General features: G+C 39.9%; 1 protein-coding gene across 1 annotated transcript in view; it reads right to left on the bottom strand.

Moving 5' to 3' along the window:
- THSD7B (thrombospondin type 1 domain containing 7B) overlaps positions 1–12476 on the bottom strand; it is a 657597-nt gene that overhangs the window by 21377 nt on the left and 623744 nt on the right. Inside the window, 1 exon segment of the mRNA XM_032479372.1 lies at positions 1275–1420. Within this exon segment, the coding sequence (XP_032335263.1) occupies positions 1275–1420 (146 nt within the window).

The raw sequence follows: 12476 nt of genomic DNA, 5'->3' as shown, positions 1-12476 counted from the left end.
GTTCCCATGGGACAGATTGGCAGCCTTATCTATAAAAGAGTGTCCCAAAGGAGAAGATAAAAGGGCAAGTACAAAAGACCACGTGCAGCCCAGAAGCAGCTGTGTGCCCTGCCAGATGCGCAGCGTGGAGTCTGTCTGTCCTCCTCCCCCACTGAGCCACCTTCCCCCTCCTCTCCCTGCCCCCGCAATGGGTTCCTGCATTCCTCACATTTATTTTCTCTACTCCGTCAATAGTTATCGCAATTATAAGAAGAAATACACCATTTGCTTAATTGTGATTCCAAGCAGCACTTAAAAAAAAATTGCTGAAGGTTCAGGAAAGAGGATTTTAGAGGAAGTAGACAAAGTATTCATATTTAAAGCTATTAGGTTACTTGGGAATTAATCAGCACGGTTACCTTATTTTCTGTAAAGAGGAGACTGAACAAATGTACCACACATTTTTGTTCCTCTGGGACTTATCAAAATACATGGGCATTTCACTTCTGCAAGATGATAATGCCGCGCGACAGTCGTCCTGACAGGAGCACGAAACGTCTCTATGGGACGACTCGACAGATCTCCTAATGCATCATCAAAATTATCGTTATTGAATGAAAACCTGCTTTGGAATATGAACTGAAGGATAAGCTAGTAAAATAAGAAAACAGGGAAAATCAATGTGCTTTTTCTTACACAAGAAGCCAGAGAGAAAGCCATAGAGGATCTTTGCTGACCCAGCGAAAGCTCTGGGCATGTGAAATATTACGATGTTACTAAGCATTTATATTTCAAGTCAATAAAAAGCAATCATTGAGGAAAATGTAGTAACCTTGGTTCATCTAATACTGTTAAAATATAACTTCCCTAAGCTTTTGGTTTTCGGCCCATATGCAAGATTTTGTCTAAATCTGCAAGTACTTTTCTAAGAAATACGGTCTACAGCAAACTGTACATTTCCATAGCATCCAGGTTTTGCCTCATTACCTAATGCTTTGATATTTCCGACAAGGCAAGAAGATAGAGAATTCTTGAAGATGCTGAAGAGATTGTAAGTCCCATGACCTGGCTTATTACAAATAGTGCCTAACAAATGGCTATTTATCTTCCTAGCAGTAGCGCTCTGCGTGAGCTTAAGTCATTTGGTTATTTTTCCCATGCTCTCCATTGCATAAAAATACACTGTGCCAGGCCCCTGGGGCTGTGAAATTTATTCCATCAGCGCACAGGGTTGACCAGACGAGTCCTTCGGACACGCTGAGAAGCATTTCTCTAACTGTCGCTACGTGACGTACCTCCAGGTTACATGCAGACCAGTTGCTGAGGATCCAGCTGTAGCAGGGGGTCACTGGGCAGGCTTGCTGCTGGGTAAGCTCTGTGGGGCATGGCCGTCCTTCCCCTTGGGTTGGCATGATGATAAATCGAGTCCGGCTCATTCGACCTAAAATCATAAGGAAGATGTCAGCTTTCCCGTTAGAGTTTGGCTTGGAAAAGGAATTAAAGGACGGAATGCTGCCTTCCATACAGAAGTCTTCATTAAAACACACATGTCCAGATTCCAGTTTTTCTGCCATTTTAATTTAGGCCTCTACAGTGACACGGGTTCCCTAAGGTCTGCGTTATGCTTAAGGATCCTGAAGTTCCTTCTTCTACTTCTTTAGTCATCCTAAATCGAAACTCTGTATTGTTGCCAAATAGACTGATCCCATAAACACTGGTGGAATATTAATTCATTCAACAAATATTTCTTTATTAAGCTCTAGAATAACCCTGGCATCCTGCCATGTGCTAGGGGTACAGTGATGAAATTGCCAGATGTACCTTCTGCTCTCAAAGACCCTGTATTTTAGGCTAGGATTACAAATGTTAAACAGAGTCGCATCTTCTTTGTTAGGTTCTAAATTAGCAAGGTGAAACTGCACATAATCCAAATTACTAGGAAAATTCTTTGGGAAGGTGCCACCCTAGTTCTAATCACTGGATTCTCAATTCCTTGAGGTTTGGGTTCTGTCCCTAACACTGGTGCTCCTTATATATTAAGTAGTAACTGAATGCTTAATTCATATTTTTAGTAATTGTCTACCTGTTATTATCTGGCATCTGAAAGTATGTAATATAACAATATTATTATCGAGCAGGTACCATGTGTTAAACAATTTTCAAAATACTTTATATATACATTGGCTCGTTATATAATCATAATAACCCTAGAGGAAAATTCTATTATTTTCCCATATTACAGACAAGGAAATTGAGACACAGAGTTTGTCACTTGTTTAAGGTTAGAAAGAAGAAAAAACAAACAAACAAACCCTAGTAAGTTGCAAAACAGGATTCAAACCCAGAAACTTTTGCTCCAAAGACTGCTGTGTTAGCCATGATGCTCACGCAACACAGCAAGGACAGCACCTAGCTAGGTCTTTTATGGGAAACAGAAAAGAAACTTCAGATGGCGGTACAGGCTTGTCAATGGTAACACAGGCTTGGTTAACACTGACTCCACCCACCCTGCACCCCTGGGCACGGAGCAGAGCCTAGGCGAGGAACATACGTGTTTGGACAGGTGTTCCTCCCAGCATCACTCAAACCCAGTCATACAGGTTGGACATCACCTCCTTCATATGAAACCTTGTCCCGCTTGATGAACACATTTGGCTCAAGATTTTACATTAATTCTTGCTTAAATAATGTTCAGTTTTATAATAATCTTTATGTTTATTCTCTTGACCTAACTGTCTATTACCCTAACATCATTATAATTGCATCTGTTCTCTATCCACCTCTGTAGGAATAATGACCATGTAGTGTCACCTTGATCACAGCTGAAGAGGTTCTATTTCATTAAAACCAAATAATTTTAAGCTTCTTCTTAAACTGGTGGCATGTGGATGACCATTCCTTTAGGACTATTTTATTTATTACCATTGAAGTGTCAGATATTTTCTGCTGGGCACAGAGGTGGGGGGAACCTAATTAATTCAATAGAAAAAAGTGATGCCATTTTACTTTTTGAGATAACGGAGTCTTAAAACCACTCGCTGATGGCACAGCCCTATGATTTCTCTGCCTTTTTCTATCCAAACACAAAGATATTTTCAAACAATGCCAACAACTACCAAGGAGCATATCGTAATTCTGCCTTTTTGGGGCACCTGATATCTTTTAATAAGTTCCTTTTTCTAAGTCAGGGATATTTGGTTGTTTAAATAAAATAATCAGAGAAAGTGTCCCTCAAATTAGGCACTTCTCTCGCAAATCCTGAATCTATAAATATAAAATCTAGCCACATGGAATACGGAGGCAGTGCACAAGGAGGCCCTGTCTCCTCTGGTAGCTGGCTGCTGTCACCTGGGGTTGCAAGCATCAGACTGGATGGAATATTCAACCAAGCACCTATCTCTCAGCCATACGTATTTAAAAGGGACCCTAATGGCCGGAGACTTAAGGGACTGTTGGTGATCGTGAATTTTCACACGAGAGGGACAGCAGAGGAGGATGCGGCCAAATGGGAGAGATTTAAAATTATGATGCGATGCAGAATATTAGAGAAAGAGTTTGAAAATAGCTGATATGTGGTGGAAAGAAACCTGGACTTAGCATCAAAATTCTCTAGTTGGAAACAGTTCTGTCAAATTAACAGCTAGTAAATGATCTGACCGCCTGGCAGTACTTTAACTCCTCTGAGCATGAATTTCCTCTTCTATAAAATAAAATTAAGTATACGGAGAGTCCTTGTTATCTGAAGATAATTTATGCTGGGGAAAATGCCATTTAAAAGGGAATGTATTTCAAATGGGCATTAAACTTTTTAATAAATAATAAAATGTCTAAATGGGACTTTTTCTAAAGGAACTGAAAAGTATGCAAATGGATTTTTTTTTAATCTAAAGCAACTACTATGCAGACAATTACAACTATGCAATCACTATTAGAACAAAAAGTGATTATTTCTTACATAATTTTATGATTACCCTAGAAAAGTTTTATCCTGTCACGACTGGCTTTCACAGTTTGATCATAGACTCTTTGGTCTTCGAGTCACTTTTCATCAGTTTTCTCAAGTGCTCCCTCTAATATTTGGCATACAGTTTGCTCCATTTTGGGCCCCTCTGTTGTGGGTGTACATTCCATTTGCAGCCAGAGATGCACCAGCAAATACCATGATGCAATGACAGAGCGTGTGTGTTAATGGAGGAGGCTGGGTGGCTGGGGGGATGGCTTTATAAGCAGTCAGTTCATTGGTGAATGTTTTGATACCATGGTGGGGGGGGGGTGATTTGCCTCCTACAGAACTTATAATTACACTGATGCAGGTAAAGAATACTGAGATGATGGGGACTCCTTGGACTCATCTCATGTCGCTTATATGAATAAAAAAATACTGCTGTATAAACTATCCTTACAGTGTATCTAAAATATAGTAGGTGCTTGTTAAAGCTTTTAATAATTGGTAATCATGTTTTTTAACAACTACAATTTTGTATCAGTGCCAAAAACTGGCCCTAGAACAAGCCTGTCATGGGTATAAAAGCATGCAACCTGTTTTCTGTCAGGCTTATAACATTAAATGCACACAACTACAGAGTCCATAATGATTCCAACCCACCAAACCCTTACACCCTCGCTTACACTCCTGCCCTCAGAGGAAGAGTGAAGGTTGTTGCCATGGACAGTCGCATGCTTCCTGTCTGAGAAAGTGAGATATTTCTTGGACACTCTCTGGATAACTCTTGTTGGGGTTTATGTGTTTTAATAAAAGCATAAGATAGGGGAATAGACATCTATTTGAAACTCGAACTCAATAGCTGATACAGACAATATGCTTAATGGGTAATACCAGTGAGACATAGAAACAGGAACTGATTCTCTTATTTATCTGCACTTCAGGCTATAAAAGTGAGAAAAGCACTACATCTGAAATACATTTCCAATTTAATAAAGACCAAGATTATAGAAGGTTAAGTTTGCTAGCACTTCTCTCTGAACCTGTTCCTCTCCTCCCTTGAGGAATATTGGGGCCTCATTATAAGCAGCAGTGATACTAGGCCTACTATTACATTAGAAATAATTTTCTGCTATAAAGGAAAAAGAATTGTGTGTTAAGACCTCCAGAAAAATACAGACAGTGGGGCACACTAGTTGTAAACACATATACACACATAAACAAAAACCCAAAGAGAGGCCAGTATTGGTACCTGCAGACAGGTTTAAGGCACACTGGACCAGATCATACTTCCACTGAATTCAGTGGCAGTCAGACTTCACCCTGAAGAGCTCCACCGACAAAGGACAATGTGGGAAATTTTAAGCAGTTTTAAAAAAACCCCTCAAAATTGGTTAAATAGATGTCAGTTTATACATTCATAAAAGGAACTGGAGTCAAATGCAATGGTTCTCTGTTCTGACCATACTTTTAGACCCAAGTAGCCAGCCACCAGGCACCATTGCAGCGGGATGCTCTAGACACTTGTCCTGTGGCCCTGACACAATGCTCATCGAATTAACTGAAAATTATGGTTTTGATAGCTCTGGAAAACCTGAAAATGGTCCAGGCAAACAATGCGAAGGGTATATGTATGGGAAAACGGAAGAGGGAAAATAAGAATAAATAGAGCAATGAAGAATATTTAACCTTGAACAGTTCATTAAATATCTGAGCAATTTATATGACCATACCTATAAACTCCAATGCGCCATAGACATGTAAATACAAAAAGGGTAGCATATGAAGTCACTCTGAGCTTTGAGAATGTTGTTATTATGAACATTATTATTACTGGTTTGCTTTCCACCTGGGAACTTTTTTTTTTAATGTAAGTTGAATTTTCAAGGCATGTGCACAATCATTGGCAGGGGATGCTCTTCCTGAGCTGACAGTTTGGCCAACTTTTACCACAAAGGATGATGTTCAGTGTCACCAACCTCAAGTTGATGATGGTCCTCCCTGATGTGCACCCCAAAATTAGGTTACTGAATACAGTGTTTCCACTTTTAAGTATTTTCTCCTTTGAATTTATTCTTAAGCTTTTATTCCTCAGTAGAAAATACTAGCAGATTCCTGGCAAAGGGATACTAACAAAAAACCTTGTTAATAGCTGGTTATGTAATCTCTTAATCGGTTTTAATCACATAGGTCTCTGTGGTTAAGGCAATTTACTGTACACTACCTCTTGTCATTATAAAAGTATTCCTCATTATGGAGGGAGGGACAGAATTAACTGAGTGAATACAATGTGCTACGCTGTAGAGATGACACAGCGTATTCTTGCTTAGTTCTCTCCCCTTCCTTATCCTGCTTTCTTTGCTTCCTGTCCACTGAGAGCACCTGCTTGCCCCACCCTCTAAAACACTTCAACAAGAATCCCAGTCTCATTTCATATGTGACAAACTGAAGCCCAGGGAAGTTAAATAATTTTTTGCAAAGTCACCCAGCTGGAAGAATTGGAACAAAAATTGGCCTTACTCTAAAAGCATGTGCTTTCCAACAAATCTCACCTGGTCCAAGTTAGTATCAGATGCTCTGCTGTGCTTTTTGGCTACTTGAGCAAGTTTGAAAAGTACACTTAGGTCTACTCTCAGCAATAAGTATATTACTTGTATTCATACGTCTCATATTTTCCTTTAGGGAAAAAAACTATAAAATTATGGTACTAACATCTTTCTCTGTGGTAAGTCTTTATTTGCTTCTGGGTACCTGTCGGACTAAATTTCTGCAAACAGCAAGAAGTTAGGTTGTATACAAAATGCTCAGTTAATTTCATGCAGCTCTTTATGCTGGACATCTGTTTTTTATTTCTCTTAACAGACATTATCTGGAGTTTTTATCCAAGTTTATTTTTTAAGTGCCAAGTTTGTTTTAAATATCCACCCTAGATTGACATGGATTTGGGATCAAGGTTATTTTCTAATGGAACAGAGTGGAGAACAATTACGGCCCTGATCTGCAACCTAAAGACAGATCTTCAGCATATGCTTGGCATCACTAGAGATGGAAGATGCAGTAATGATTCTGCATTCAGAGCTACTGTCTGTTCCCCTATAGAGGGATTCCTTGCCTTGTCTGAAAAGTGCTTCAGGCACCCAGACACGTTTCATCCTAGAGAACACTCAGGTTAGGTAAGGCAAAAACTCTGTAGTTTTTCAGCATAAAATAGACCAGTTCCAGCCATGACCATCTATTTGGAGTGAGGTCAGCTAAACAAAGAAGTAACGAGACCAGTTTTAGAGGTCAAGACAGACCACGGCATCACGGGAGTGATGAGGTCTTTTAAAGGAGGATTAGGCACTGTTGCCTTTACTTGGAAACTGAGCTCCAGATTTCTCTGTGATAGTGTGTATGCATTCTAGCCGCTTATTTCCCGTTCTGTTCCCAACAATCACATTCCAGACCCACTAAAAGCTAACAAAACTTGATGGGCCACTATAAATATATAGCAGAAATGCCTCCAATGATGCTCTCTGCATAGGATGCAAGATGACCAGGTCACAGAGAGTGATTCTGGCAATCCTGGAGCTATTCTGTCCATCAGACTCACACAGTCCCTGTCTGGAAGACTGGCTCCCTGCAGCTATATTCCAATTAGATGCACTAGATAGTAATAGGCAGCACTGTTCATTATGAAACAAGTATACATTTAGGAAGCTTAAGATTCAGAGACAATTAAAGCCCTCACTGCTCTTTGTGTTCCAATCTTAGATCCATTTCCTCTACTTAGGCTTAAACATACCTATGAGTTATGAGAGTTTTTGTAAAGTGATACAGAACCCAACCCAGAGCAGGTATGTTACATGGACATTTACATCCGTCGGATGTAAAGGGGCAAAGTGGAGAGCATGGGGCTTAGGAGACACCTGAACTTGGGTTCAGATCTTTTCTCTACAAGTGATAAGCTGTATGACCTTGAGCAGATTACTCAATTGCCTGACATCTTACCTATAAAGTTATGCGTATATTCCACACCACTTTTGTAAAGAATGATTACCATATTCCTGGCAACAATAATTGTGCCTTTGACCAATAGATACCAAAAAGTAATTATCCTAATACTTCATCATTTTACTGATAAAAAATAGTGCAACTGAGTTCTGCAAAGGCTAGCTCAAAGTCTTACAGCTTGCTGTCGGAAAAGCCAGCTCTAAAACTCAATCTTCTTGTCTGGTCTATCTTCCCAGTCTACAATTTAGCTTCTTGTTCTCTGTCATGGGAACTGATTACTTGATACATTTGATAAGTTTGAATTGTTATAACTGTTAGACTGTGCTTGATCAAGGATACCACACAGATCCTATTTTATACACATACTACAAATGAAGGTTACTACTGGCTTGTCTTTGAAAGTTAAAAAAAAAGAGAAATCACAAACTTGTGGTGCTTTGGAGTTAATACAAAATCATTTTCTCATTAAAGGCTACAGAAAAATCATGTGCTATCTGGGAAATATAAAAGACAGGCTGGATTACTCGTATAGAAAAGTATTATAAACTCATACATTGAATTTAAAAAATATGAAAGGAAAAATCATAATTTGGGATTAATAACATTCTTGGAATATTATCAGTTAAATAATAATTATGAATAATTCATGATATGCTAAATTTAGTGAGTTCTACATCCCACTGAACTGATGAAAATTCAACAAAGAACATGACTAATCCAAATATTAAGCTCTTCTGTTACAAGCTTTGATCTTTGAAATCTATCTAAAAAGATCCCTTAGTGGAAAGCTAGAATCAGTCTCTCTGTAACATGCAATAAATGGGATTCAAACCGTCCTGACCTTGAAATCTTTAATATAATTAGAAAGTATATGCCAAGCATCAGGTGTACAGTAAAGAAACAATCCAGACGCTCAGAAATAAAGGAAGGGCTCATTTTAGAATTTCCCCTCAGATCAATGTAGTTCTGTAGGTTTGATGACAAAGTGTGGCTGTGGGGAAGCAGCCGGGACATCCAGCTCACCAGGCTTCGCCTGACAGCCCAGTGACTTTCTAAACGGGGACAACTGTGTGCATTTTGCCTTTGATGAGAAGAAGTCAGCCGAGAGCTGCAGGTGAAGTCAAACTCCCATGCAACTTGCTTGCGGACTTTAATGTAACTAAATAAACTCTGTCTCCTCTTGTGGTCGCTGCCCCATTGCCATCGCCAGTGGGAAAAAAGAAGGCGGCTCCTAGAAAAGACAGCCGCTGGCGCGCTGTTTCAGAGGAGATAAGGCACAGATGTTTTCAATGATAGTTTCCAGCCTTTTCAGCGCCAGAGTTTTGGTCTCTTTTAAGAAACAAGTTCATCTGTGCCATATACTTCTGCTTTTGATTATCACTGTTAGTTTGTTGTTTTTAGCCTGTGCTGCTTGAGGATTAAGGCATGATTTAAATACAGAATTCTCTCATTCTGGAAACACTACTATCTGCCAGAGGGCTGGTGATCTGAGAAGAGTGGGGCTGGCAGAACTGGAAGGCTGGAATGAGGAAGTAGTTTGGAAGCAGGTGGGATATAATACAATATATGATACATGATATGATATAATGTAATACAGTGTCATATAACCACAAAGGCTATCTCAGCAGTGTCCTAAGGGTAGCTGCTTAAAAACTCAAGGGCCATGTGTCCTATTCTTTGTACTACTCACTTTATTTTTTAAAGATTAAGATCAGGCACAAATGTAATAAAAATACTCATTTTTTAATATTTTTGTTTGTAGGTCCTGACACAGAGCCTTCAATGTAACAGGTTGTCAAAAAATGGTTGTGAGACTGAGCCCAGAGCAGTCTTGTAAAGAAAACACAGGTCGTAAGAGCTATGGTAACTTGTCATTCAATTCTGACACAAATGTCACCTCCTCAGCGGCCCCTCTTCCCCCCTCAAGACACCTGTTATTCTCCATCACATGACCTGTTTTTTAGTTTCAACACAGTACTCATCGGCATCTGTGGCTTTTGTGTTTATTTACTTTTTTTTTTGCCGTCTCTCTGTCTTGTCAGTCTTGTCATCACTGTCTAGTCTTCCCCTAGAATACTGGTTTTATGAAGTCAGGGGATTTTGTTTCCCCGGGATCTTATTCATTCCAGAAAGTGTATCCTCAGCTCCTAGGAGAACGCCTGGCTCTTTGAGTGAGTATTTATGAAATACGTGAGTAAGCCTCTCGATAGCCCTGCCTTCAAGAATAGAACTCAAAAATAGCGGGTCACCATATAGTTCATTTTCCACTCTGCCACTTTTAACAATGAAAGAGCACACCCGTAGGTGTCAGGATGACAGGTGTAAACACACTTTATAAATCTTGGTTGAATACATTCGATTACTGGAGGGTTTGTCAAGTATCAGGATCATGGGACATTTTTAAAAAGGCATTATTACATCTAAAATTCAGAAGACTAAGGCATCTAAAGGTCAAGAAAGGATTCCCAGGAGGTCATCCTAGTACCCCACTAGAGGCTAATGAGGGGTGATTTATAACTAGTGCTATATTCATGTGCCAATGGACACTATTAAATGCCTGCAAAGTGCTTTATGCAACTTGACTTCTCTAAGTAGTTAACATTCCTTCCTGAGTCCCTCTGTGCCTTAGGTCACACAGTGACTTTCATTAGGACATTTCTGAGTTTCTTTATTATCCTAAGGATTAGAAAAGGTGAATTTAAGTTTAAATTCTAATTGCCTAGAAATCTCCAAAAGTGGGATTCAGATTTGGAAAGCTTTTTTTGTTTGTTTTTGTTTTTCTAGTAAACTAACAAGGTTTGATGAGTCCACAGCACTAAAAGAACTGCTTGAAAAAATTAATATTTTATAATACAAAACTGACAATTTAGGGGTCCTATTTTCAAAGGTAGCATATTAGCATAACTTGGAGATCTGTCATGCCTCACTGACTCAGTACGGTGGCAGAATTAGGACTTCCAGGCAAAAACAATAATAAACAGATCTTCTGACACCTTGCATCCAACACATTCTTGAGCAATGCTACCTAAGACTTATGAATTTACTTAAAAGGAGAGGAAAATAGCCATTGGCAGCGGTTAGCTGCCTTTGAGTTTCTGACCCAGTCTTCCCTTTCAAGGTTTCCTTTGTGGTCCAGAACTACCGGGCAAGGACAAATGTTGAGTGCCATTCCCCCAGTGCACCAGGCACTGTGTTTCATGGGAACTAGAGGGATTCATCCATGAAGAACCCAGTCAGGGTCTTTGACCCTTTGGACAGACAGATATTACAAAGGATTTAATTTATACATAATTAAAGTAGTAGAAGTGATGGTGAGCTAGTCCACGCAAGGAAAGGAGCCAAGGTAGAAGGAAGAGTACACTCAAAGATGTGACTGAAATATACTTGATTGCAGCAGAGAGACCCAACATGACAGCGAAGGGTAAAGGAGACAGGCAGGCAGGCACAGGTGAGCTCCTGCGGGTCCCTGTGGACCACACTCACAATCCAGGACTTCATCCTTTCTCTGTTCTTCCATGCTACCCTTTACCACTGTGAGAGTCACACCTCTCACAAGGGGCCCATGAGGACAAGACTGCAGTGGGTGGCTCACCCTGGACAGAGAAGCAACCAGTTATTCACATCACTAATGCAAGTAACAGCCCTTGTTTAGTGAACTCATCAACATGTAATATTACCTATTTGTCTATTATCTATTGTCCCTCAACTAGATTGTAAGCTCCATGAGAATCAGGAAATTATCTTTTTTCTCCCTCACTGCTTCGTGCCCAACACATTATACTCTAACTGACACATCAGTATTTATGGATAAATGGCTCTTAAGTCGATAGGGAAACAACTGTCCTGATTTGCATTTTTCAAATATCACTTAGGCTGTGATTCTAACGTGTGGCTTTTGAGTGGGGTAAAAGGATGAGATTTGAGAGTGTCTGAGGGTGACTGAGTCTATGGAATAATCTTTAAAAGATCCTAGGAAGTCTCTGATAACACTCTCTACTACAGGTGGGTAGGAAGGTGGAGATGGAAATTAACATACAATAACCACCCATGCTGTCAGTTATTGGACTGGATGCCTACAATACTTCATAGCATTTAATTCTCAAACCCAAAACAAAGCCTCTAACATGTGCATGAATTCCATGTCAAAGATGAAGAAGCTGAGACTCAGAAAGAGTAATTTGCCTAAAGAGCTGCAATTACAACCGAGATTTACCCAACTTTAAAGTCAATGCCCAATCAGAAATGACATCATGCTGCCAATCAGAATATCTGAGAAACTAGCCTAGGTCGGTCACTGAAATCTTGGTCCTAAGATTTACCATGCGGTTTCCTGAGGTGCTTTGCAGACTCACAATTGTGCAGGAAATGACATGTTATTATTGGACATTGCGATTCCCACATTTTGAGCAATGCTCTTTGCAGAAGTAAATCACAGTTTCCTGAGCCACATTTTCCTCACACATATCCTGAGTACTGTTGTCGGCTCTGCCCTCTCCAGGATCTTAGAGCTGGGTTCACAGAGGAGCCCCTTTTCTGTGCCGCATGCTCCCTCAGTTCCTCA

This window comes from Camelus ferus, chromosome 5 (genome assembly GCF_009834535.1).
Source record: "Camelus ferus isolate YT-003-E chromosome 5, BCGSAC_Cfer_1.0, whole genome shotgun sequence".
In the NCBI taxonomy this organism is placed as follows: domain Eukaryota; kingdom Metazoa; phylum Chordata; class Mammalia; order Artiodactyla; family Camelidae; genus Camelus; species Camelus ferus.
Note: the sequence above shows the minus strand (reverse complement) of the source record. Positions and strands in the feature narration are given on the sequence as shown.